This window comes from Sceloporus occidentalis, unplaced genomic scaffold (genome assembly GCF_023333645.1).
Source record: "Sceloporus occidentalis isolate IW3139 unplaced genomic scaffold, rSceOcc1.0.p SCAF_9, whole genome shotgun sequence".
Classification (NCBI taxonomy): domain Eukaryota; kingdom Metazoa; phylum Chordata; class Lepidosauria; order Squamata; family Phrynosomatidae; genus Sceloporus; species Sceloporus occidentalis.
The window spans coordinates 48,535,561-48,563,300 of record NW_028316989.1 but is presented as its reverse complement, the minus strand read 5'-3'; the positions used below and the strand labels follow the sequence as shown (position 1 = coordinate 48,563,300).

The window sequence follows — 27,740 nt, the reverse complement described above, 5'->3', positions numbered from 1 at the left end:
ATCCATTGTTCCAGGTCCTATTCTCTGGAGCAGCAGAAAACAAGCTTGCTGCCTCCTCAATATGACATCCTTTCAAGTATTTAAAGAGGGCTATCATATCACCCCTTAACCTTCTCTTCTCCAGGCTAAACATCCCCAGCTCCCTATGTCTCTCCTCACAAGGCATGGCTTCCAGACCCTTCACCATTTTGGCCGCCTTCCTTCGGAGAGGCTCCAGAGAAGAGAGGGGCTATTTTGCAGGGCAACTATTAGAAAGTGGGCTTCTTCCAGGGGGTCACTTGTCAATCCTGCTCTAAAATATATTACATAGTTTAAGACTTGCCCCCATTTTGTCTCAGGATCTATGTTCTCTGTCTCCTTCTGGGTGCAAAGGCAAAAATGAGGGAGGACAGGCCTCCATTCCTGGGTTCTTCAAGTCCATTTCTGAGCCTTCCTTCCTTCCTTCCTTCCTTCCTTCCTTCCTTCCTTCCTTTCCTGACAACTCATGCAAATAAAGTGGGCTGTGAGCAATTCAAATTTCCTAAGGCTTCAGCCTTTCTTTAGGGGGAAAAACATTTAAATACCCAAAAACATCAAATCCAAGCTTGTTTGGGTCTAGCTTTAAATCAGCAGAGGTCCAAAACACGCTGCAGAAACAATCAAGTTAGAGACTGCTTTGTGCAATATACAAAGGACTAACATTAAGGTTTTCTGAACACAGCTATGTCTGTGACTAAGTGAGTAAAACCTCTCTCAGGTCCAAAATACACTGCAGAAATAATCCAGTTTTAAAGACCGCTTTAACTGACCTGGCTCAGTGCTAAGGAATCCTGGGTATTATTGTTTATTGTGGCACCATTGCTCTCCGACAGAGAAGGCAAAACGTCTCACAAAACTGTTGTTCCCATATAGGATTCCCTAGCATTGAGCCAGGAGTGTGCTTTGGACCAGAGTAGCAAAAAAGCATCCTTGTCTAAGGATGCTGCTCTGCGAACTGAGACTGACTCAAAAAGCAACACCAAATAGCTTGCACTTTAAACAAAAATCTGCCCAGTTCTGGACAAAACAATTCAAGAAAGAGGAGGGTGACAAAATGGCGAAAGGTCTGGAAACCATGAAGCCCTATGAGGAAAGACTTAGGGAGCTGGGTGTGTTTAGCCTGGAGAAGAGAAAGTTAAGCGGTGATATGATAGCCCATTTTAAGGATTTGAAGGGATTTCATGTTCAGGAGGGAGCAAGCTTGTTTTCTGCTGCTCCAGAGACTAGGACCCAGAGCAATGGATGGAACCCACAGGAAAAGAGATTCCAGATCAACATTAGGAAGAACATCCTTGCCTTAAAAGCTGCTCCACAATAGAAGCCTCTGTTGCCTCAATGGAGTCTGGTTGAGTTTCTAAACAGAGGTTGGATGGCCGTCTGCTGGGGGTCTTTGGATGGTATCTTCCTACATGGCAGAAGGAGGCTGGAGCAGATGAACCCTGGAGGTCTTTCCCAACTCTATGGACCCACTAGGGAGAGTGGGAAGGGGCCCCAGAAGCCAGGGAGACCCTTAAACCCCAGTGGCAGTGGTTAAATGTTTGCCCTGCAGCCACTCACTCACAAACCATATGGTTGTGAGTTGAAGCCCAGCCAGGGGCTCAGGGTTGACTCAGCCTTGCATCTTTTTGTAGGTCGATAAAATGAGTCCCCAGCTTGTTGGGGCAATTGACTTACACATTGTAAACTGCTTTAGGGAGTGCTTCAGTGCACTGAGAAGCAGTCTAAAAATGTACTTGCTATGGTTATTGCTAAACCGGCCACCTAAAAATTGACCCCAGAGCTGGCACTCTTCCCCAAGTAGGCTGCTCCTCCTACTTTTTCCTCCTTCCAATACCTCCTCTTCCCTCAGGGGCCCCCTGGGGCTCACTCTCAGGGTCCCTGGAAGGGCGACCAGTCTGGCATCCTGGTCCCACTGTTCTGCCAGGAGCCCTCCAAGAAGGAGTGGGGTCTGGGGGGGTGTCTGTGTGTGTCAGAGGTCCCTCTTCCGTCTCACCTGGTAGCCTCCTGGGCTGCTGCTCCTCTCGGGAGTCTTCCCTTCCGTCGAGGGGCCTTTCTCGGGGGTCTTCACGGGGGCCTCCTGAGCCTCCGTCACCAAAGAGGGGGCAGGAGAGGCCTGGTCCACCCCGTCGGGACCCTTAGAAGCTGCCTCTTCTTCCTCCTCCTCCTCCTCTTCCTCCTCTGCGAAGCGGTGCCCCTCGACATCCACCTCGGGCTCCTCGACGGTCTCGTTCCCCGGAGAGAGCGACCTATAGCTGGAGCTGCCTTCACTGAGGAAGTCCGGAGAGAGGTAGCCCGGTGGTGGGCCCCCTCGGGGGGCATTGCCACCACCTCCAGCCCCTGCCCCATAGGCCTCCCTGGCGCTGCCATAGAGCTTGGCGATACTCTCCGCGTCCTTGACTACCGGACGGAAGGCCGAGAGGTAGCTGCCCTTCCGAGGGAGCGGCAAAGGGAGCAGCAGGGCTTCCTCGACGGCTGCTGACCGCTCTTCCTCTGGAGCCCCCTGCCCTTCGGAGGAGCCAGAGCCAGACCCTTCTTGTGGGGTGCCCCTTTCAGTCCCCGAGGGCTCTGATCCCTCCAGCTCCCCGTGTCCCGGAGGGTGACCCCGCAAACCTAGGGGCTCTACTGCAGCTGCGGCTGCTGCAGCTGCAGCCGCGACCACCACCGCTGTGGCGGCCGCCTTGGCTTGGCTTTGTCCTGGGTACGGGGGGCCCATAGGAAGGCCCCCTGAAGTGGGCCAAAACATGGGGAAAGGCGGGTAGACCGTCGAGGGTGGGTTATTAGGGTCCTTGGACGGGGGCGGTGGAGGTGGCACCTGGGGGTGTCCCTGGGGGTGCCAAAACATCCCATGTGGGACTTTGCTGGGGTCGTTGCCACTGCTTCCTCCGTTGTTGCCTCCGCTGCCCCCCAAAGGGTCCTCTTGCTTTTTGGGGCAGAGGCCAAAGGCTGGGAAAGCATAGGGTGGTGGGAAGAGTGGCGGAGGCAGCTTCTGGAGCATGCCAAAGCCTTTACTGGGCACTGGGATGACTGGATAGCTCCGCACCGAGGAGGGGGCCGGGTTGGATGGTAAGGCCATGCCCCCTTGGCCTCGGTCGCCCATTGTGGCGGGCTGCTGCTGCTGCTGCTCTTCAGCCAAGGGGGCTGCGGTGCTGCAACGCAGGCTCTTGTGGACAGGGGCCAGGTCAGTGTGAACATGGCTGGTCTTGGGTCCTGATCCTGAGCCACCGTGGCCCGATCCGTGGAGGGAGAAGGTCCTTTTACGGGTCCCTCCGTTGAACATGGCCTTGACGTCCTCCCAGGCGTGGCTGAGGTCGTCGCTGGCCCCTTTGTCGCTGAGCTTGAGGTGCCTCCTCCAGGAGTTGAAGTTGGCGGCGTCAGGCTGCGTGTACTTGGCCTCCGGTGTGCGGTGCGAGTGGAAGATGAACTTGTTGGGCGAGAAGTAGAGGCTGCAGAAGGCGCACTTGATGCACTTGGCCCGGGAGCTGTTGTACCTAATGATAAATCATAATATAAAATTTATTTTTGTCACGCCCCTCTGCGCAACGCAATTGGGGCGGCTTTCAACATAAAAATATACAATCCATATCCCCGAATCCCACCCCACCCATCGTCCTTAAAATACAATTAAACAATTTACAATATAAAACATAATTTAAAATAATAAACAACAACAAAACAGTGAGTGCAACAAGTTGGGGCTGCATCCGCACTGGAGAAATAACCTGGCTTGGCACCACTTTAAGTGCCCTGGCTCAAGGCTATGGAATTCTGGGAGTTGGGGTTTGTTGTGGGGTCAAGAGAGGAGCCCACAACAAACTCCAACTCCCAGAATTCCATAGACTTGAGCCAGGATGCTGAAAAGCGGTATCAAACTGGGTTATTTCTCCAGTGTGGATGCAGCCTAGGTTTTCTTTTTGGTGGCCGGATATCTATTTGGAAAAGGCCTGCCAGAAGTGATCCATTCGGGGAAGGTCTGCAGAAGAGATCCATTTGGGAGAGGCCTGCCAAAGAGATCCATTTGGGGAAAGGCCTGCTGGAAGAGATCCGTCTTGACAGCTTTTTGGAAGCTGTTTAAGGTGGTCATATGTACCTGGCTGGGATGAAGCTGCCCCGGGAGCCCCAGGCGCATTCGTGGGCCACATCGAAGGCGAAGTTCTCAGGCAGCTTGGGGGGCCTGTGCTCCCCCAAAAAGGACTTGCAGAGCCGCTCGGCCTCCCGCTTGGTGATCATGCCGCAGCGGCGGGAAGAGATGGGCATAGCCCCAGCCCTTCGGAGGATCTCCAGCTGGACAGGGGTGCACTGGACACAGGTGATGCCCAGCGCCACCCGACGGTTGTGGATCTCATTGTAGCTGTAGTTCTTGAGCAGTGTGTTCGAGATCTGTGCCAGGCAGAGGCGCTCCTGGCCGTCGATGACTAAGGACACGATGGGGACCCCATATAAAGAGGTCTCCCCAACTTGGTTGGGTTTCAGGGTGGCCCCCGATGAGGAGTAAGGCTGGAGTAGCTCCGGCTTCGACTGAGGAGACGAGGAGGATGAGGATGAGGATGAAGAAGAGGATGATGATGATGAAGAAGAAGAGGAGGAGCCACAGTCCCGGCCGGGTCCTAGCTGAGCGGCGGCAGCGGCGGCGGCGGAAACAGCCAGCGACTCCATCGGCGTCCTGCCTCTATGGCAAAACTCCTGCAAAGAAAGGAGAGAAAGGAAGAATGAAGAAGTGCTCGAGAAGGAGGAGAGGAAGGAGAGAGGAAGCGGACAGCCCTCATACGAAAGATAGGGGTCTTTGTTTAAGGGGAGGGGGGATCACTAAGTCACCCCCAGGCAAAAGTTGCCCCAAATGGGATCTTTCCTTCCTAGAAAGATAAAGGAAGGAATGGAGAAGCGCTCACAGAGGAGGAGAGGAAGGAGAGAGGGGAAGGGGACTCTTGGAAGGAAGGAAGGAAGGAAGGAAGGAAGGAAGGAAGGAAGGAAGTTCTTTGAATTACGGAGGGGGGGAGTCACTAAGTCACCCTCAGGCAAACATTGCCCACCCCAAATAGGACCCTTCCTTCCCACAAAAAGCATTGCCTCTGGGTTCAAAAGTCTTAAGAAGTACGTTGGACTCACACACACCAAATCGAAAGAATATGGAGAAAGGAAGGAAGGAAGGAAGGAAGGAAGAGAAGGGAAGTGAAGTGCTGGGCAAGCCGCTGTTTCAGAGAGAAAAAGGGGTACACACACCCCAAATCCAGAGATTTCTTTGGAAAAGAAGATGGGAGAAGGGAAAGAGAGAGGGAAGGAAGGAGGCGAGGAAAGGGAGGAAGGAGGGAAAGGGGGAACTGTTTTGGAGAGAAGAAAGGGAATATGCAGAGCCCAAACTGGGAAATTTCTTTGGAGAGGCATTGGGAAAGAATCCTTGAGAAGGGAAGGAAGAGAAAAAGGAGGGAAGGAGGGAGGAAAAGGGAAAGGAAAGGAGGAAGTCCTGGGAAAGCCGCTGTTTTGGGAAGGGAAAAGGGGGTACACACCGACACCAAATCCAGGCGGAAAGGGTTTGGGTAGGAATCCGGAAAAAGGAAGGAAGGGAAGGGAAGAAGGGAAGTCCCGGGGAAGAGCACATTTTGGAGACAGAAAAGGAGGTACAATACCCACCCCGAAATCCGCAAATTTCTTTGGAGAGGCGAAACGAGTTGGGAAAGAATCTGGTGAAGGAAAAGAAGGAAGAGATGGGAAGGAAGGAAGGAAGTTGCCTTGAGTCCCTGTACTGGGAGGAAGGAGGGGTATAAATAAACGTAATAATAATAATAATAATAATAATAATAATAATAATAATAAGTAGTAGTAGTAGTAGTAGTAGTAGTAGCAGTGTTAGCACTAGTAGTCCTGGGCAGGCTGCTCTTTCGGGAGAGAAAGGAGAGAGACATACAGCCCAAATTCAGATGTTTCTTTGAAAAGGTGGAAACGCATTGGGAAAGAATCCGGGAGAAAGGAAGGGAAAGGGAAAGAGAAAGGGAAGGGAAAGGAAAGGAAAGAAAAGGAAAGAAAAGGAAAAGAAGGGGAAAGGGGAAAGGGGAAGGAAGAGAAGGAAAGGAAAGGAAGGGGAGAGAAAGGAAAAGGAAAGGAAAAAGGGAAGGGAGAAGAAAAGAAAGAGGGAAATGGAAAGGAAGAAAAGATGGGGGAGGACATTTTAAAAAGGGGGGGTTGCACCAATCCCCCCAAAAGCCCCTCTCCGCCTTCACCTGGCAGCCTTTGCGCCTGAAGCGAAAGCGAAAGGGCTCCTTCCTTCCTTCCTTCCTTGCGAGGGCTCCTTTCCCCCTTTTATAATCCTAATCCCCTTCCCTTGCCCTCCTCTCCTTCCTTCCTTCCTTCCTTGGGCAGATCTCCGCTTCGGAGGAAGAGGAAGCGGAAGAGGAAGAGGAAGAGGGAGGAAGGCGGCGGCAGTAATTCGAGCCCGTTGTAGTGAGTTCCAGGGGAGAAGGGCTTCGGAGGGGAAGCAGAGTTAAAGGCAGCAGCCCAGGAATCCTGCCCCAAAGACCCCCGAAAAGGGAGTCACCAATCTGCCCTCTAAGCCCGGCTTTGGAGGAGGATCGCCTTCTCGCTTAAGCCAAGGCAGGCGTTTAAGGTAGTTTTAAGAGATATATGTTACAACTCACAATTAAACTGCCATAAGTGCAATTATCTATACCTATATCTATAAATATATATATACTACTAAGCACAATTAAATTGCATTAAATGCAAATATATATATATATATATATATATATATATATATATTACAACAAACAATTAAATTGGATAGATAGACAGATACTACAAAGCACAATTAAATTGCCTTAAATGCAATATATATATATATATATATATATATTACAAAGCAGAATTACATTGTCATACATGCAATTAAATATATATATATATATACACACACACACACTACAAAGCACAATACAATTATAGATAGATAGATAGATAGATAGATAGATAGATAGATACCACAACGCCCAGTTAAATTGCCTTAAATGTAATATATATATATATATATATATATATATATATATTACAAAGCACAATTAAATTGCCTTAAAATGCAATTAAAACTCCGGGTCAATCCTTGCTTCTCTGAAGGGCTTCTTCTCTTGGTCCCAGGTTTTAGAAACGAAAAGGAAAGTCCAGGTTGGAAGCGGAAGGCTAAGTGGCTGTTTCCCTTCCTCTTCCTCTTCCTCCTTCTCTTCTTCTTGGGATTGCGGTGTCTTTCCAAACCCAGTGGATGGATGGATGGATGGATGGATGGATGGATGGATGGAAGGCTGGGTCCCAGGCGGCCCTTGAATGCCTCCTTTACCGGGGATTCGAGGAGACCTTCGGAGGCTCTTCTCCTCCTCCTCCTTTCCCTCTTTCTCCTTCTTCCTTTCCGTCCGAAGGAATTGCAGAGAAAAAGCCGGAGAAGGAGGGATGGAGCAGCAGAAGGGAGGCTTAAGCAAACAGGATCATCGCCCGGGATTAAGGGCTAAGAGGCTTTGCTCCTTAATTACACAAAATAGCCCACAAGGCTTTGTGTGTCCTTCGCAAAAGTGGATCCACAAACCTCTCTCCCCCGAAAGGCTCCCCAAGCCATTCACTAACTAACCCCTCTTGGCGCGCAGCTCTTCCTCTCCTTTCAATCTTTCTCCTTCTCTCTTTCCAAGATCCAAGACACCGAAGAGGAAGAAACCCTTCGGGGTCCGAAGCGGAAAGCAGGGGCCCGAGTCGAAATCAAGTCAAATAACCAAAGATAATAATAGTAATAGTAATAGTAATAATAATAATAATAATGGAAAGAGATGGCAACTTGGCGCCAAAGCCATCGGGATGAATGCGATTTCCAAAGAGCGCTCAAGGCGCCAAAGGGCAGGCGCTCTCCGTCGCTCTCTGGGCTTTTGGGGTCCTCCTTCCCTTTGGGCTGATTCCTCCCATCTTTAAATAGATATATTATATAAGATACAAATAATAATAATATAAAATAGTCATTAAAAATAAATGAAAGTAAGAAAGTCGCAGCGGAGGGGAAACGCTTTGCCACCCGAGGAGCCCGACGTCGCTTTAGGGAAACGAAACCGGGGATTAGGAAAAAGAAAGAAGGGGGAAACAACAACAACAACAACAACAACAACAACAGAGGGACAAATGTCAAAACAAAACTGTCATAACAATGACAACAACACAATGCCAGTTGCAGAACCTCAAGAAGCCAAAGAGAGAGAGAGACCTAGAAGGAACTCTGGCTTTGCAAAACAAATGGGTCGAAATTAGGATTTCTAAGGGAAGGCTTTGCAAAAGAGGAATGTCGACTTTTCCCAAACAACAACAACAACAACAACACAATGTAAGTTGTAGCGAAGAATCCCAAAAGACAGAAAGAGAAGAGACGAGAGAAGAGGAGCCAGGAAGCCAACGAGGGTTTTGCAAAAGCAATGGCTAGCAATGGGGATTTCCAAGGGAAGAACTCGGGGCTAATCAACGCTTCCGGAACATGGCCCCATAAAGCCCGAAAGACCCACAAAGAGACTATGGATGCCCACCCCACACTCCAAGGAAAGACAGGCTTCGCCGAAGAACAACGCAGACTTTCCCCAAACAACAACAACAACAACAACAACAACAATAACAACGTCGGTTGCAGCAAGGAACCTCGAGAAGCTTGAAAGAGAAGAGAAGAGAGAAGGGGACCCAGGAAGCCAAGCAAGGACTTGCAAAACCAAGTGGTGGAAATTGGGATTTCTAAGGGAAAGCTTTGCAAAAGGACAACCTGGACACTTTCCTCAGACAACAACAACAACAGCAGCAGCAGCAACAACAACAACAACGACGACGACACAAGGCCAGCTGCAGCAAGGACCCTCAAGCAGCCAAAAGAGAAGAGGAGAGAGAAAGGGGCCAGGAAGCCAAGCAAGGACTTGCAAAACCAATTGGCGGAAATTGGGATTTCTAAGGGAAGGCTTTGCAAAAAGAACAACGTAGACTCTTCCCAAACAACAACAACAGCAGCAACAACAACAACGACACAATGCCAGTTGCAGCAAGGACCCTCAAGCAGCCAAAAGAGAACAGGAGAGGAGAGAAGGCGGCCCAGGAAGCTAACGAAGGGTTTGCAAAAGACTTTGCCAAAGAAGGAGGTCGGGAAGGGAAGGCTTTGGTTTGCAAATCCAACGGAGGGGAGGAAGAGGAAGGCAAAGAGGAAGGGGACCCCCTCTCCCCCCCAAAGTGCCCCTTGGCCAAGGCATCCCAAAGAGGGTCTGACCTGCCGGAGAGGAGGGGAGGCGGGCAGGGCCTGGCAGGGGCTCTCAGGGGCAGCCCCCCAGCCTTCCTCTTCCTCCGGAGGGTCCTTCCATGGCTCTCCTTCCCTCCTCCTCCTCCTTCTTCTTCGAGGCTCCTTCTCCTTCTCCTTCTCCTTCTCCTCCGTTTGGAAGAGGGCAGAGGAGCGATGATGGCCACATGGCGGCGGGGCTCTTTTGGGGAAAGAGGGACCGAGGAGGAGGAGGAAGAGGAGGAAGGAGGAAGGGCAAGGGGAGGAGGGAACTGGGAAGGAAGGAGGGAAGGAAGGAAGGAAGGGGACCCTGGTCTCACCTGCAGCCAGTGACAGGCAGCCCCACTTAGCCCCCCCCCCCGGCCCTCGGGAGCTGTCAATCAACAGCCTCCGCCTGTCAATCAAAGACTCCTTTCAAAGGGGGGAGGAGGAGGAGGAGGAGGAGGAGGGAGGGGTCGTCCTCGGAAAGGTAAGTACGAGACCCCCCCAGGAGACTCTTATTATTATTATTATTATTATTATTATTATTATCATTATTATTATTATTATTCTTGGAGAGACCTTGCAACACCTCTGAGTCTCACTGGAAGAAAGAGGTTGGCAGCCTGAGCTTTCCTAGACTTAGGTCTACTCCCTCAGATGCATTTGGATGTAATAATAATAATAATAATAATAATAATATGTAGAGAGACTCACTGGAAGACAGAAGTTGGCAGCAGCAGGAGCTTTCCTAGAACAAAGTCTACTTCCTCAGGTGCATTTGGACTTTAGCCTAGGAAAGCCCTGCTGCCAACTTCTTCCTTCCAGAGTCTCAAAGGGGCTGCAAGATCCTCTATTGTTATTATTATATTATTACATCTAAATGCACCTCAGGAAGTAGACTTGACTCTACAAAAGCTCCTGCTGCTGCCAACTTCTTTCTTTCATTGAGTCTCAAAGGGGCTACAATCTTCTCTCTAGGTACTGATTCCACAGACTAACAGGGCTATATCTTTGAATCCTATTATTATTATTATTATTATTATTATTATTATTATTATTATATCCCGCCCTTCTCCAGGGCTGGGGCTCAAGGGCGGCTTACAACATTAAAAAACATTGAAACAGAATTGAATTGGAACCAGGATTAAAACCGATTCCATGCAGAAAATCAAGTACTTTTTAAAAGGGGGGGAAAGGGGGGTCTTCCTCAAGGACTGAGCCCCCAAACCCCACCTTTGCTGTTCAACTGGGCAGAAAGGGAATCAAAGAATTGATCCTCCCAAAAAGCCATATCCCCCAATATTGGGCCCTGAGACAGGAAGGGTTTGGGAGAGGAGTCCCTCCTGAAACGAGATTTGGATCGATTCCTGGGACAGAGCTCTTGTCCTGTTGTTCTTCTCCACTAGAGGAGACCCACTGAATATAATCGATAATCGATCGAAAGAAAAAGCTGCTCTAGGAGCTGGGACCCTCCAATAGGATTCCAGTCTATATTTGAATTTTTGATCCAGATTATAATCGAACCAGAGAAAGAGCTGCTCTAACTGGGACCCTCCAGCAAGATCCCAGCCTACATTTGAACCTTTGATCCAGAGTATAATCGATAATCGGTCAAGAGAAAGAGATGATCTAGTAACTGGGGTCCTCCAATATGATTCCAGTTTGAACCTTTGATCCAGAGTATAATCGATAATCGATCAAGGGGGAAAAACAGCCAGGCGGTTTCCGAACCCGTTTGCTTGGCTCTAAAAGCCTTTTAAAAGCCGGGGTTTGTTTGTTTGTTTGTTTGTTTGTTTGTTTATTTATTTATTTATTGGTGTGCTTTATCCTAAATTTAAACCGAACAAAACGGAAGAAGAAGGAGGAAGGAAGGAAGGAAGGAAGGAAGGAAGGAAGGAAGGAAGGAAGGAAGGGGCCTCTCCGTCTTCCAATTCATCCCCAAATCAAACACGGGATCAAACTGGAATTGAGGCGGAAAACTCGAGCTGTGCTTTAGAATAGTCCACGCTATTTCCCCTTTAATCGGCCTGACTAATAATAATAATAATAATAATAATAATAATAATTTATTATTAAATAATCATTTATTTATTTATTAGCCAGGAGCATCTTAGAGAAAATCATCATCATCATCATCATCATCATCATCATCTCTCAGCTGCCCCTGGCTCTCTACCTCCTTCTTCCTTCAGACCCAGAATCCCTCCTTTTGGGGGGTGCCTTCCTGCCTCCCCAAACCCCCAAAGAAAGCCCCCTTGGAGGCTGCAGAGCCCTTTTGCCAAAGCCTCGAAGGGCTCTTGGCGGAGGAGGCCTTTGGCCCTCCTTCTCTCCGGACCCAAATCGGAGCCATGGCCTTCCTCCTCCGGACGGAGCCCCCGGCAAAAGGGGGACGGGGGGGAAGGACCCCTTAGCCCCCCACTGAGCAATTTGGCAAAGGGGAGAGAGGTTGCCCCCTTCTCTCTGTCTGTTTGTCTTCCTGGGGGGCAGGGATTGGGTTTTTTTGGGGGGGGGGTCTGCCTGCTTTTGCAAAAGGAGGAGAGAAGCCTTGCAGAAGGGGATGCAAAAGAAGGACCGCAGGGAACCTGAGAGGGTTTTCCAAAGTATGTGTGTGTATTGGGGGGGGGGGGTCCCTTGTGTCTCTCGGGGGGGCAGGGATTGGGTTGGGGGGATCTGTCTGATTTTGGAGAAGCCTTGCAAAAGGGGAGAGGGGCCCCTTCTCTCGGGGTCTTCGTTTGGGAAAAGGAAGAGGAGAAGCCTTGCAAAAGGGGGGTGCCAGAGAAATCGAGAGAGTTTTCCAAAGGGGGTCCCATATCCGCGTGTCTTTTTGGGGGGCAGGAATTGGGTTGGGGGGGTCTGTCTGCTTTTGGAAAGAGGGATAGCATTGCGAAAGGGGGTACAAAAGAAGACTTTCCTAAGGGGTCTCCTCTCTGTGCCTTTTCTGGGGGGATGCTTTTGGAAAGGGGGTTTTTTCCTCGGTGGAAAAATTCCTGGGGGGCAGGAATTAGGGTTGGGGAGTGCCTGCTTTTGGAAAGGAAAAGGAGAAGCGTTGCAAAAGGGGATGCAAGGGGTGTGTGCCAGAGGACATGAAAGAGCTTCCAAAGTGGGGGAGAAGTCCCCTCTCTGTGTCTTTCTGGGAGGGGGGAGGAATTGAGTCTGGGGTCTGTCAGATTTTGGAAAGGAGAGGCATTGCAAAAAAAGGGGGAGTGCAACGTAGGGATGCCAGAGAGGTTCTGAAAAGGGGGGGGAGACCCCCTCTCTTTTTCTTTCTGGGGGGGGGGCAGAAATTGAGTCAGGGGTCTGTCTCCTTTTGGAAAGGCATTACAAAAAGGGGGGGGGATGCACAATGAGGACTCCGGAGAATTGAAGAGTTTCCAAAGGTTGATTTTGAGGGGGGGGGGGTTCTGTCGGCTTTTGGAAAGGAAGAAGAAAAGCATTGCAAAAGGGGCGTGTGTGCAAAAAGGGGGATTGCCAGAGAATTTGGGTTTGGAAAAGAGGGAGAAGTCCCCTTTCTCTCTGTCCTCCTTTGGGGGGGGGGGTTGGAGGCACAAATTGGGTTGGGGGGGCTGCCTGATTTTGGAAAGGGAAAGGAGAAGCATTGTAAAAGTGGATTGAAAATGAATTGGAGAGAGTTTCGTTGGAGGCAGGAATTTCAGGAGAGGGGAAACATGGCTGGGGGGGGGTCTCAATGGTGGAGTTTAAAGGAGGGGGGCAGGTCTATCCCCCCATTAAGGCCCTTCATATGCCCCCCCCCAAGAGAGACCCAAAAGGTGAGTCGGAAACATGCATGAGGCTCTTCGGCGTTGGCTCCCTTTCCTCTCATTACAAGGCGGTCATTATCCTTGGCCTTTTAATTATTTAAAGCAGAGGCATTGCATTCTGCAAAGAGGGAGAGAAGGGGGGGAGGCAGAGGATGGCTCCATTTCCCACCCCCCAAAAGGATAAATAAACCCATCCCTCCATCCTTCATCCCAGCCCCAAATTTGGACTTGCGTTAGACTTCAGTCCCTTCCAAAACAAGGGAAGGAAGAGGTTAATTTTGAGCCCCCCAGGACTGTCCTTTCTAACCTCCAGCCCCCCCCCCCAAAAAAACCTCCAACAACAACAAATGCCTCGTTAAATATTTATTAGCCCTTATTGCTGCGCCAATGGCTGCAAACCCAAGTTGCAAAGATGGAACCCTTTCATAAGATGTTCAGAGAGAAAATCCGGGGGTCGCAAAGGGGGAATTTACAAAGCCCCCCCCCAACTGAGACAGGCTTTTTATGCATTATTTTAATATGGGTCCTGCCATATATATATATATATATATATATATATATATATATTTAAAGGGTTGGTTGGGAGGAAGGCATATTAAAATAATGCATAAAAAAACCTGTCTCAATTGGGGGGGGAGTTGTAAATTCAATCTTTGCCCCCCCAAGACCTCCGGATTCTATATCCAGATCTATAACTATATATCTATATCTATTTCTGTCTCTATGTCTCTATCTCAATCTCTCTCTCTATATATAGCTCTGTCTATGTCTCTGTCTCTATCTCTCTATCTCTCTATATACCTGGTGTCCTCATAACCACAAAGGAGGACTAAGGTGCTGCAAAATAGAGGACAATCGAGGTGTGAACAATGTTGGGCCTCCCCAAATTAAAAGTTAAAAACACTCGTATAAATAGAAGCTCACGCTTCTTATTAATGGGGTGAAGGTGGAAATGTAGGACAGGTCCTGGAAAAGGAGGACCTGAGACAATGCAAAAAGAAATGCAAAGTTTCTCTTATGCGGAGATGGAGATTCAGGACCAAGGAGAGCGCCAAAGGCGCAATTCCTAGGCGCCGCAGTAGAGGGCGCTGCCCGATGGCCCCAGTCTAGGAAGGCCACCAAGAGGAGACTCAGTGGTCCCCAAACTCTGGTCTTCAACTTCCAACTGTCAGGCATTCTGGGAGCTGAAGTCCAAAACATCTGGAGGGCCCAAGTTTGGACATCACAGCAGATGCAAGATATATAGAGCCCGGCTGGCATAGTGGTTTGAGCATTGGACCAAGTAGGACTCTGGAGACCAGGATTTGAACCTGGAAACCCACTGCATGATCTTGGGCAAAGTCACACTCTCTCAGCCTCAGGGGAAGGCAATGGCAAACCTCCTCTGAACAAATCTTGCCAAAACCCCATGATTAGGTTTATCTAAGGGTTGTCATAAGATGGAAATGACTTGAAAGTACACAACAACAAAATAGAGGTATTGGCACAACCTTTCAAAATAGAAAGATGTTATTGCCTCCCTCCAACAAAATTCACAGGAAGGCCTCCCTTTCCTTGCATGGCTTCTCTTAAGCTTCTCCTCGATGCCATATCTTTTAACAGTTGGATTAACTGCAAAGGTTTTTGTGTGTCTGTGTGTCAGTTAATTAGGTTTAATTTACATAATTAGTACAGTATAAAGAGTATTGGGGATAATCAGGAGGTACGTCTCGCTTACTGTGTAAACACGGATTTGGAATTAAAAACCCAGATGTAATTAAAGGCGTGTGTGTGAGTGTGATTGCGTTGGGTTTAATTGTGACAATTCCTAATTAAGACTCAGTGATGGCCCCATGCAAAAAAGGGCTGGGGGTCTGAGGAGATCTGCACAAAGTGGGGGCCATCGGATGAAATAAATCCACCTGTTTTAATCTTAGTCCTTCTCCAGTAGGAGAACTTGGTCCCCAGGAGAAGGTCGGCCGCCGGAAGTCTTCCTTTTCCTTTGACCCAGTTCTCCCCATTTCTTTGAGCAGAAAGGTCAAGTGTGAGAGGCCTTGGGCCTTGGACCCAAGGCAAGATCCATCCATCTCTTTGCAACAAGGGAGGACCCTTTCTTTCTGGAAGGGGGAAAGAGTAACTTCTCTTCTGCAGAAAACAGACCCAGGGCTAGTCAGGTTGGTAGCGCTTTTTGTGTCTTGCAAAATGGAATTTAAAGTGGGTTTCCTGGACTGAATGGAGTTGGAGGGAGCACACTTCCAGACCATCTGAACTGAGGACAACAACATCTGGACCAAAGGCAGGCCTAGGACTAACATTGGCAACTTCCTTCTTCCTTCCTTCCTTCCTTCCTTCCTTCCTTCCTTCTCTTCCTCCTGTACCATTTTAACTTCTTTGCCAGATGAAGAAGCTGCCAGTGGAGCTTTGAAAACTTGCATCATGTTTAATGTGCATCTTGGTTGGCCCAGTAAAGTTATCCCTGTTTTGTGGATTTGGGATGATATTGTACTTCTCCAGTCCTCTGCCTTGCCCCTGCCGTTTAATCCATGCTCTCATCATCTATCTGCCTATCTTTCTACCTGTCAGTCTGTCTGTCCATCCATCCATGACAGAGAAACTCCCCAGTCTTGTCAGAGTGATGGGCCTTGCAGTGCCAGGCCTCTGGAAAGCTGGAACTGAGAAGCCTCCATTCCTTCCTTAATTTTGGATGCTTTATTCCTGGTCAGTTTTTAAATATCCCCCTTTTAAATTGTATTTAATAGGTCAGATATTCCATTTCTCTCTTTGGGGTTAGGACACTTCCTGCCTTCCTGCTCCTTCTCTCCTTCCTTCCTTCCTTCCTTCCTTCCTTCCTTCCTTCCTTTCCTCCTGCTCCTTTCTTCTCTCTCTCTCCATCTCTTTCCCTTTCTTTACTTTCCCTCCATCCTCCTTTCCTTTTCCTTTTCCCTTTCCCTCCCTTCCTCTTCCTTCCTTCCTTCCTTAGTGCTCCTTCCTCCCTTGCTGCCTGCCCCTTCCTTCCTTCTTTCTCTCCCTCCTTCTCTCTCTTCCTCCTCCCTCCTTCCATTCCTGGGAGGGGGTTTTGTGTTTTGGGGGGAGGGTCTGTCTTTGGAGTCGGAGGGGAGATTGGCCCATAAATCACGGCGGTCTTCTCATTCAGTGGAAGTTTAATAAACGCCTCCGATTGGAAACGAATGTTCCCCATTTAACAGTTGTATCAGCCCCATATAAAACCATGACCCCAATAAATTTCATTTTAGCGGCCGATCAATCGCCGGCCCCCTTCCAGCCCCATCGATCCAGAGAGAGAGGAGGAGGAGGAGGAGGAGGAGGAGAGAGGGAGGGAGGGAGGGAGGGAGGGAAGGGGCAAATAGCCTTTCGATTAGGCTCCTTGCAAGGAAGGAAGAGAAGAAGGGAGGGAGGGAGGGAGGGAGGGAGGGGGCCTGGCTGGAAATTAAACGGTGACATTTTAATGACTGGACATTTACAAAAGGCTGGCCTGGGGGAGGGCCAGAGGTCAAGGGAGGCAAGGCAGGGAGGCAAGGAGGGGGGAGATCCAGGGGGAGGAGGGCAAGGACAGGGACCCCCCAAAAGAGACCCCCACCAGAGGGAAGGATCGGGCCCCTGGTCGGAGCTGACCCTTCAGTCCCCTGGACAGCTGCCCAGCCCCATTGATGGGGACTCCAACCTTGGGCTTCCTTGGACAGGGGAAGCGTGGCTTATATCTGAGGCTGAGAGAGTGTGACATGTCCAAAGTCACCCAGTGGGTTTCCATGGATGGTTCAAGAGACTAAGCAAAAAAGCCAGAGCTGACCATTCAGCACTCTGGACAGCTGCCCAGCCCCATTTATGGGGGCACTGCTACCTCTGGGGCTGAGAGAGTGTGACATGTCCAAAGTCACCCAGTGGGTTTCCATGGATGGTCCAAGAGATGAAGGGAAAGGGCTGGAGCTGACTTTACAGCCACCTGGACAGCTGCCCAGCCCTTTGGCCACCATGCTGGCGTGCGATTTACACTCCAGCCCCATTTATGATGGCCCCAGCTCTGGAGGCCAGGGTTCAAATCCCTGCTTGGCCATGGAAACCCATTTGGGTGACCTTGGGCAAGAAGTCACTCTCTCTCAGCCTCAGCGGAAGGCAATGGCAAACCTCCTTCTGAACAAACCTTGCTCAGAAAACCCCATGATAGGTTTCCCCTTAAGGTGGCCATAAGTCAGGACTCAAAGGCACACAACAACAACCTTGGGCTTGCTTGGACAGCTTATTCATGGTGTGTGTGTGTGTGTGTGTGTGTGTGTGTGAAAGAGAGAGAGAGAGAGAGAGAGATACTGATGCATCCATAGACACCCATTGGGTTTCCATGGCTGAGCTGAGTGAGAATTTGAACCCTTGATTCTCTGAATCTTAGGCCAACACTAAACCATTACTCTGTTGTTCTTTTTATGGCCAGATTTATTCAAAGGAGGTTTGCCCTGGCTTTCTTATGAGGCTGAGAGAGTGTGATACCCCCACCCATCCACCCTCCAACTCTCAAACGCTTCACTCGAACTCAGCTCCAGCGGATCAGAGCACCACAAAGTTGTAGAGGTGGAATGGACCCCCCCCCCCCAGGGACATCTAAGCTGACCCCACCACCGGCATAGGACTGGATTTGGCCGCAGAAGGCTGGAAATGACCCACGATGCAAGGATGGAGGCTGACCTCCCCAACTCCTTCCAAACTTTGCACCACAAACAGCAGCAGTTCCGATACAAACATGCACATATATTCACACAACAACACCACACAACAAATTCTTTGGGGGCAATTTGGTCACCTCCTTCCTTCTGTTGTGGCTAAAATGAAATTCACAGGATCGATAGACAAGACTTTATTGATCGGCCAATGACCACTCCTTGGTCAGCCAGACTGGCCAAACCAGGACCTAAAGGGTGGCAGTTAAAACTTTCTTTGCCCCCCTTTCTCTTTGTCCACACCCACAAAACACACACAGAATCTCTTGCAAGGACAAGGCCTTTAGGACAAGTTGGCTTGGAAGGGAGGAAAGGAAGAAGAAAGGCAAGAATGGAGCTGCTTTGGCCAGGATTCGAACCCAGAACCTCTATGCACACAACCCACAAAACCCAGGCTTTTCCACTCACCAGTTTGTATTGCAACTCTTTCCCTCCTTCTCTGTCTCTTTCTGCCGGACGAAATGTGCGGTGGATCAGCTGCTGAAAAGAAGCACCTTTTTAAAACAACAACAGCAGCAACAAGAGCAACAACCCTAGACCTTCACTTCACATTAAAAAGAAAAGAACCCCATAAAAGCTCTGGGGCTGTTGACCAGCCACTTATAAACCTTGAACCTTCCCTGTCTCTGGGACTCTGGGCTGAGAGCAGCTGCAGCAGCCATGGAAGTGAAATAAAGACCTGGCAAGGCAAAAGGCCAAAGCCCAGGGAGAGGCCTCTTCTTCAAGGCTGGACCCATAAATCCCACCCTTCGCTTGCAATGGTTGTTTATGGGGCTGCCTTTTGGGGAAGGCCAAGGTCCCAGCTGGGGCAAGCCTTAGCAAACCACCATTATCCCCATTGCATGAAAGGAGGCCTAGGATGGGCCCAGGGAGCCAGGATCTAGTTATCCCAAAAAGGTGCCCCAGCTATGGGGGATGTCACCCATATCAGCACACAGGGTTTTCTTAGTCAATGAATCCTCAGAGCTGGGTTTGAAATTTTGGTCCTCTGAAATGGAGCCTAGTAGCAGCACCTGGAATCTGTCGGTGGTCTCCTGTCCAAGTCCTAACCAGGGCTGACTCTGCTTAGCTTCCAAGATCTGGTGCTGTTTCTGTGCCTTCAAATCCCCTCTGCCTTCAAATTTATGGTTACCCCATTCATTTCTCATAGGTTTGTTCATAGGCAAGGAATCTTCAGAGGTGGCTTTGCCAATTCCTTCCTCTGAAATACAGCACCTGGGATTCCGTGGTGGTCTCCCATCCAAGGGATGACCAGGGCTGAACCTGCTTAGCTTCCAAAACCAGACAGGATCTGGAGATTTTAGAGTATTTAGGCTTTGTGTTAGTTTTGTGACTTTGTGACCAAGTCCCCTGTTGACTTATGGTGACCCCATTAATTTCTCATCGGTTTTCCTTAAGCCTCAGAGGTGGCTTTGTCAGTTCCTTTCTCTGAAATACAGGGTCCAGTAACTGAGATTCCTGGGTGGTCTCCCATACAAATACTAGCCAAGGCTTACCCTGCTAAGCTTTCAAGATCAGACAAGATCTAGGGCCTTTAGGGCATTTGGGCCTTGTGTTACAAGGTGTGTGTTTGTGTCTTCAAGTCCTCTGTCGACTTATGGCAAGCCATTAATTTCTCATAGGTTTTTCCTTAGCCTACAGTGCCTGGCATCCATTGGTCTCCCATCCAAGGACTAACTAGGGCTGATCCTCCTTAGCTCCCAAAGCCAGACAGGACCTGGAGCCTTTAGGGTGTTTATGTCTTGTGTTAGTTTCTGTGTGTTTGTGTTAATTTCTCATAGGGTTTTCTTAGGCAAGGAATCCTCAGAGGTGGTTTTTGCCAAGTCCTTCCTCTGAAATAGAGCCTATGGTGCCTGGCATTTTGTTGGCGGTCTCCTATCCAAATCCTAACCAGGGTTGACCCTGCTTAGCTTCCAAGATCAGATGAGATCTGGTGCTGTTTGTGTACCTTCAAGTCCCCTGTCGATTTATAGTGACACCATTCATTTCTCATAGGTTTTTCTTAGAGGTGGCTTTGCCAGTTCCTTCCTCTGAAATACAGGGTCCAGCACCTGAGATTCCTTGGTGGTCGCCCATACTAAGACAAGCCAAGGCTTGCCCTGCTTAGCTTCCAAGACCAGAGGGGATCTAGTGCTTTTAGGGTATTTAGGTCCTTTGCTGTACATGGGTTTTCAAGTCCCCTGTTGACTTATGGCAACCCCATTAATTTCTCAGAGGGTTTTCTTAGGCAAGGAATCCTTAGGGAGAGTTTTGCCAGGCCCTTCCCCTGGAACGTCCCCTGCAGCCCCTAATGTCCATTGAGGATTTCCCATCCAAGGGCTGTGGGTGCGCTCTATTTCCAAATTCTGTATGCCTTTGAATGATTGTATATTGCTTTCATCGTAATACTGACGCCTGTTATTTGATGTTTTTAACTTGTTTGCTTATTTTATTAGCTTGTATGGCTATCTACTGTTATATGCATTTGTTATTTTTAGATGGTATGCCACTGGCAGGTTTTATTATTCTTACCGGTTTTAACCCTTCTATGTATAGCGCTGGGCAAATTAAACAAATACCTTTCATGGTTAGATTTTAGTGGGGTTTTCTTGTTTGGTGAGCCACCTTGGGTCCCATTCTGGGGGGGAAGGCGGCCTATAAATGAAATGAATAAAATGCAAATAGCTTAACACATTGTTGCTGTTGGTGCTACTCTTTGGAATTGCTCCTCAGGCTTTAAAGCATAAATGGTCTTTTGGGGTTTTATTTTTGCAAAGGCAGAAATTCAGGTGGGATTTGCAGCACATGTCAGCCGTGCAAAAACAAACAAGGAGAGCTTAAGAAAAGCCTTGCTTTGAGTCTGGCTTTGGAGAGGACACTAAAGCAATATTAAGTCGCTTTGTCTGGAGAGAATGAAGGTGGCCCCAAAATCCAACCTAAATCATTCAGGTTTTCTTTCCAAGGGAGCGGATGCAGTGTGTAAACTCACCCTCAGGAGGGAGACCCATCTCTGCCTTGGCTGCAAGAGTTTGAGGCAGTTGTTGCTGCTGCTGTTTTGGAAACTTGGCAAACTGCTTTCCTGTGCCAATAAATCCAGCACCAAGACTGCTGTGGAGGAAACAAAAGAAGGATGCTCTGCCCTTGGCAAACTGAGAGCAGGGCACTTGGGAAGAAGAAGGAGGAGGAGGAAGAAGGAGAGAGGAAATCCTTTCCTCTAAGCATCCCCATCCTGCAAACAGCAAGGCCACATTGGAAGCACCTGGAGGCTTTTGAAAAGACAAGAGGCTTCTTGCTGCAGTGTTTTAGGGACTTTAGAAAAATGGCAGCCCCTTTGGGACTGGGATGGAAAGACCCTCTGGTCGCTCCAATGCAAAAAGGGACTTTGTTTAGGAAGCAGTCTTGCTATTAAGGACATTCACTACATTGAGAGCTCTTCTTGTAGCACCTTTGAGACTAAGAAAGTTAGTGCTGCCCATTTCTTTCATTCTCAGAGGTGCCACAAGATCTCTCTACATACTGATCCTACAGACTAATGTGGCTATCTCTGTGTATTAAACATATGAGTTGGGCTCCAATGCAAAAAGACACTTTACTTGTGACCAATTTCACTATTAAACACATTATGCAGACTGCATACAAGTTGAGTTCCAATGCAAAAAACCTCAACATTTTATTTAGGAGCAATTTCACTATTAAACACGTGATGCCAGCTGCATCTAAGATCAGCTGCGGAGGACTTGTACAGAGCATTAATGGGGCGGCCTTAAAACAAAACCTTGCCAGACGCTGGGAAAAAGGTGGAAAAGGGAAGGAATTTGTCTCACTTTTGGAAAAGGCACCTCCATGTACTTCTCCGTCGGAGCCATTTGTTGTGTTGCCAGAAAGGTTGTGACATCGGCCCAATGAAGACAAACCTTCGCCTGCAATCTCTTATCCTTCACCCGGAGATTGATGACCCCTCCAAGGAAGGAAGCCCTGAAACAACGCTTTGTAATAAAGTACTTAACTCTGAATTATTAGCATCTATTCCAATTGTTTTCTTGTCTACCTTTCCCTCAATTGCCAGAACAAAAATCAACTACATTGGTCACTGTCTTTTCTAATCTCTTCTAATGTTTTCAAATTCAGTTTCTTTCCCTTTCCGTTTTAACGAATCTTTGTATGTCCACCGTTCTTTGCTTCTATAAAGCACTTTGTGATGAGAGACCCAGGTTGCTATCTTTTCAGTTACATCTCTCTCATATATATATATATATATATATGTGTGTGTGTGTGTGTGTGTGTGTGTGTGTGTGTGTGTGTGTGTTTCCATACTTGAAGAATGGGTTTCCTTATATAATGATTGTTCACATCTTTATTGGCTATTCCTTTCTCATAATTTCAAATCTAAAGTCTGCCCCCTCTAATCTCAATATATCTTTATCTTTTAATTGTATACCCAGTCTTTTATACAATTTAAACAAGGCGCCTCATAATATACTTTTAGGTTGGGTAATGACAATGTAGATATCTAAGTTTGATCATTCCAAATGAAAGCAGAAAGTTCCTGGTTCTAGTCTTTAAAATGGTTCATGCATCATTGAAACAGCATACCTCCAAAGTGACCCAAAGCAGCTTTATTTTGTCCTGTCTGTACAGGCCCTTATTGCTTGGATTTCTGCACTACTACAGCCTGGCAATGTTTGGGAGTGCATTTACATGGAGAAAACAACATAGTTTCGGCGCCACTTTAACTGCCACAACTCCATCCTACAGAATCTGGAGATTTGCAGTTTGGCGAGGCACCAGCCCTCTTTGGCAGAGGAGGCTTAAGCCCTTGTCCAACTACAAATCCCAGGACTATACCCCAGGATAGAAAAAACGCTCTGGAAAGAGCAGCTTTTCTGTAAAGAGAAACTTCTTTGGCCCAGGGTTGGCTTGTTCAGTGAGGTCGGCCGGCATTCAGTGACACAAACCCAGAAAAAGAGACAGGAATCCATTTCAAAAAGTTAAAACACACTGTATTTCTAATAGAGTCTTCCCTTCAGAGTCCACCAGAGAACCTGTGGTGTTACTATCCATGCGTTTGCCACCTCTTTCATTCCTCCCCTCTGCTGCTTTCCATTCCCTCTCCCCTTCCTCTTTTCCTCCTTCTTTCCCTCTCCCCCCCCCCCCTTAGCTTTGCCCTGGGAGCAAAGAGGGGTCCTTCCCCCAGTCCTTGGGCTCTGAGAGGGGGTCAGGACAGTGGCTGCCAGGGTCTGGAACTGGGTCCCTGCCGGCAAGCCACCATGACAGCCTCCTTTCCCACAAGAGCAAAATTTGAAGTTAGCCCGGGGTCAGTCAAAGACAATGTGAAGGCAATGCAGAAGCAATCATGGACTTTCAATCAAGAGCCAACCTAAACGCAATCGGGGGTCATGCCAGGGTTAGGGAAATTCAACGGAAAAGAGCATTTTCCTGGCCCTGGAATGAGCCCTGATTGGGTTTAAGATGGCTCCTGATTGAAACCCCACGATTGCCCCTGCATTGCTTTCACATTGACCCTGAGATGACTTCACATTTTGCTTGAGTGATAAGGACCTGAGCCCCAGTGCTTTGTAAAAGCAAACCCGGCCTCACTGCAAAGGCAAGAGAGGGAAGGCAAGCTGATGGCCGCTGGATGTGAGGGGAGTGTGGGCTATGCATCCAGTGGGAACAGAGGCTGTCATGGCGTCCTCCTGACAGGGACCCAGTTCCAGGCCCTGGCAGCCACTAGACCCCATCTTGGAGGCCAAGGACTGGGGGAACGACCCCTATTCGCTTCCAGGGCAAAGCTAAGGGGGGGGGGGCTTGTGTGTGACTGTGGGAGGAAAACTAGGAGGTAAGCAGCAAGAGTAGGGGGCATAGAAAGGAGCTGGGGTTGAACTTTGCACGCTGTCCAGGTCTCTGGGTCTCCGGAGAAGACATAAACAAATGGGGGAAAAAATACTAACAGTCTAAGTCTATTGTCTATAGATCTTCTAAGAAGTCCTAAAAGCCTTTGGTTATCTTGGCATCCATGGCCGCGATCCGGGGGCTTCGTCTTAAGGGCATGCTTCCCTGTTGTTCTGTTGTAGTGGCCTTCCCTCTCTTGCCCATTTCAAATCGTCCTCTGGGTGCAGTCATCTCCATTCGTGGTGGTGCACTATGGGGTCTTGCTGGCTGAGGAAAAGTAATCTGGAAGGTCTGAGCAGGAGTACTCTTGGGGTGATCAGGGGCTTGGTTAGGAGCTGTAATCCGCATCCATGCCCCCTGGGCCATGGCTATCCATGCTGCTTGTCCTCAGTTCCTCTGCCGAGCGTCCTGGTTGGCCTGGAAGGCGGCAGGCTGACGTGGCAGTCTCCCCTGCCAAAGATAGAAAAGAATAATAAGACATGGATCCTTTCTTCCCAAGACGGTTTTCAAATTTTACAGTGTCGATTTACAAACTTTGCATTTTGCAATGTTACTTCCAAGTTTTATTACGCATTTCCTATCAGTTCTGTGCCAATTTGGTGTCGATATCTCATTTGAATTTGGATTGTCCATTGTGCCACATTATTTATTTATTATCATGAATATAGAGCACTGTAAAAGTTGCAAATCGCTTTACATACCCTAATATACTGATGTATAAGTCAAGGGCAGGTTTTGGGGCCCAAAATCAGGGTTTTGAAATGACCCATGGATAAGTTGAGGGACTCTGGGACCAGTGAAAAGCAGGGTGCAAGTGTTTGCAGCCAGGAGGGGTTAGGTCTAAAGCCCTGTAGGGGCTCCCTGATCAGGAGGGGCTAGGTCTAGACACCAAAACTTTCTTGCCCTTGGACCTCGGCTGGAAAGAGACAAAGAGGGCTTTGGACTTTCTGAAGACGGCTGTCCTCTTAAGATAGATTTTGATGGCTCTGCGCATGTCCAGGGTGTGCCAGATCTTTTCCAACTCTTTAGAAGCTGAGGACAGAAGGAAGGCAAGACAATGTCTTGAGACGTGTGAAAAACCGAATTCATCTTGGGGGTGAATGTTGGATCAGGGCGAAGTAGAACCGAGTCTGGTCTGATGATGCACAGCTCTTTTCTCACCGATAGGATGCCAATCTCCGAAACGCAGCGGGCGGTTGTCACGGCCATGAGGATCAGCATCTTCCAGGTGAGGAACTTGAGAGACGCCTCCCTCAGAGGCTCAAATGGTCATATGGTTAGAGTTTGTAGAACCTTGTGGAGGTTCCAGGACGGGAATCGATGTCTTGGAGGTGCTCTTTTGGAAACTCCCTTGAGTAGCCTGGAAATATGAGGGTGAGCGGATACCTGAACAGTCTCGTGGTGAGGAAGGATAGAGGTAATAGCCACCACCCGTCTCTTGACTGTGTTAGGGCCAAGTCCCTGGTCAATTCCATCTTGGAGAAACTGGAGAAGTGTAGAGACAGTGACTCAGAGAAAGTCTTTCTTCTTTCGCTTATACCATCTCTTGAAGGCCTTGAATGTATATTCGTAGATCTTTATCGTAGAAGGCCGCCTGGACACCAGGATGGACTCAATCACTTCTGGGGAGTAGCCATAACCAGTCAGCATTATCTGTTTAATCTCCAGGCATGAAGCTGTAGCCATGCTGGATCTGGAAGGTGAACTTGGCCCTGTTACAGTAAGTCTGGTCTGGTCGGGAGAGGTAGACTCTGGGTTGCCAGGTCAAGAATCTCTGAGAACCAGGGTTGTCTGGGCCATGCTGGCGCCATTAGGATGACTTGTGATCTGGACCTCTGGATTCGTGACACAGGTTTTGACAGCAACTGAACTGGCGGGAAGATGTACAGGAGACCTGTCGGCCAATGACAATTGAGGCTGTCGAGATCTTCTGATCCTTCGGTCTTGGCATTGGATGGGGAGGCGAACAGATCTATGATCGGACGGCAGAATATCGCCACGATGGTCTGGAACATCTCTGGGTGTAGGCTCCACTCGTCGTGATCTAAGTCAGTTCGGCTTGGTCAATCTGCCTTGGAGTTTAGTTGGCCCTGGAAATGTTTGGCCTCCAGGGATAGCAAGTTGATTTCTGCTCAAGACAGAAGAGTCTTGGCCTCGTCCATCAGGGATCGAAATCTTGTCCCCCCCCCCGACATTTGACGTGGGCCTTGGCCGTAATGTTGTCCATCCTTATCATAACAGTCCTGCGGTTAATAAGCTGTTTGACTGACAGCAGGGCCAGACGAATCACTCGGAGTTCTAACCAGTTGATGACATGGGACCACTATGTTAGGCTCCACCGCCCCTGCAAATAAGCATCTTGAAGGTCCAAAGAAGAAAGAAAGTCCCTGGGCTGAAGGCTGGCCAAGATGGTCTGCAGCGTCTCCATTCGGAATTCCTTTTTTCGGATGTACCTGTTGACCCCTCTTAAGTTTAAGATGGCTCTCCAGGATCCGTTTTACTTGGGAACTAGGAAGAACGTTCCCAAGCATCCTTTTCCCCTCTGGTCTTTTGGTAACTGGTTCGATGGCTTGAATGGAGAGCAGTCGTTCGATGGCTTCCAGCAGGAGGGGGTGTTTTTCAGGATCATTGGACTTGGGAGACGGCATGAACATGTCGCATGGCATACGACGGAACTCTATTTGGTAGCCTTGGCGAACCGTGTCCAGGACCCACTTGTCTGAGGTGGACCTCTCCCAAACGATCCCAAAACCCTGGAGTTGGCCTCCTACTGGAGGGACCCCGTCATGACTGCTGGGGCTTCTGGGAAGGCTTGGGGCCTCCTCCGTCCTTCGCAGCCCAGCCTGGCTCCATTGGAAAGGCCAGACTTGGGAGACTGGAGATTCCTCCCTTTAGCCAGCAAAGAAGAGCAGAAAGGGCATGCCTCTGTCGTTCCAAGAGGCTGCAGAGAAGCATTCATTAGTCAAGCAGCACCTGGGTCAAGGGCAGGCGATATAAGCCACCTGGCACACGCTGAGTGTTTGTCAGTGATTGTTAGTGAACATTAGTGAACGCTGCTGGCTTCTCTGGATCTTGTCCCTGGACTCTTGGTGTCCTAGACTTTTTTTAATGTTTAAATAATCTGAACCCGGTTTATTAAATCTTATAAATGTATGAATGTACACTATTTCTTATGTACAAAAAACATAAAACAAAACCCTAACACCAAACTTTAATTGAAAAAGTGCTTCTTCAATCAGACAGCATTTTGAATGTCACAAGTTATTTTTGTGATTATTGTAACTCAACAGAAAATGAATGATTTCAAAGGGGTTCAATGTACAGCCAGCCCTCCCTCCGTCGGATGAGGGCCTTCCCTGTAGTCCTTAAACATTCAGGTTCTTTTAATGAGAGGATTTAAATGAAAGGAATGTCTGACCAAGGCTATACAGAGAAGGGACAGACTAATAGGATATTCGTGGGATATTTTAAACTTGCAAAGGCAGAATTTAGATAAAGACAATGCTACTTGAAACAAAACAAGCTGAGCCTCAATTCTGAACCAAGGCTGCTCTTTTGATAGGACATTGCCCTTCTAGAAATAATGTCAGGGTGCATCCTCCAGAATTAAATCAGTTTGACATCACTTCAACCGCCATGACTCTATGCCACAGAATCCTGGGATCTGTACAGCTCTTTGACAGACCAGGCTGAATACCTCACCAAACTACAAATCCCAGGAGTCTGCGGGCTAGTCATGTCAGTTAAAGAGGTGTCAAACTGCCTCAGTTGTGCAGTGTGGATACACCCTCAGATCACTTTCTCTGGAAAAAGGATGTGCTTCCAAGTCATGCTTCTAAGAGCATTTCTGAAATGCCCCCTGTCTCAATTTATTCACCCCGCACTGCAAACTGCAATGCTTCTCCTCATTCGAATCCAGAGGAAACGCCCAAAAGCTTCAAATGGCAAATGAAGGAAGCGAGACGGTAATAATGACTCAACTCCCAATTGTTCCAAAAGGAGAAGTTTCAAGATCTATGCAGAGCCTTGCAAGGTCCAACTCTCCAACTTAAAATGATGGCAACCTCCCCATGGGCCATTGCTGTGCGTGAGACTACTGCAATAACTGGGCAGTGCAGGTTTTGAAGGCTGTTCATGTGCTCAGGA

General features: G+C 48.6%; 1 protein-coding gene across 1 annotated transcript in view; it reads right to left on the bottom strand.

Moving 5' to 3' along the window:
• Positions 1-20,314, bottom strand: part of LOC149307499 (SKI family transcriptional corepressor 1-like) — a 29,922-nt gene extending 9,608 nt beyond the window's left edge. The window contains exons 1-4 of the mRNA XM_089538136.1: positions 20,282-20,314; positions 18,132-18,200; positions 4,106-4,698; positions 2,012-3,506 (exon numbers count right to left, since the gene is read on the bottom strand). Coding sequence (XP_089394262.1) covers positions 2,012-3,506; positions 4,106-4,671 — 2,061 coding nt within the window. The 5' untranslated portion in view covers positions 4,672-4,698; positions 18,132-18,200; positions 20,282-20,314. The remainder of the gene's footprint in view (positions 1-2,011; positions 3,507-4,105; positions 4,699-18,131; positions 18,201-20,281) is intronic.
• Positions 20,315-27,740: the final 7,426 nt, after the last annotated feature.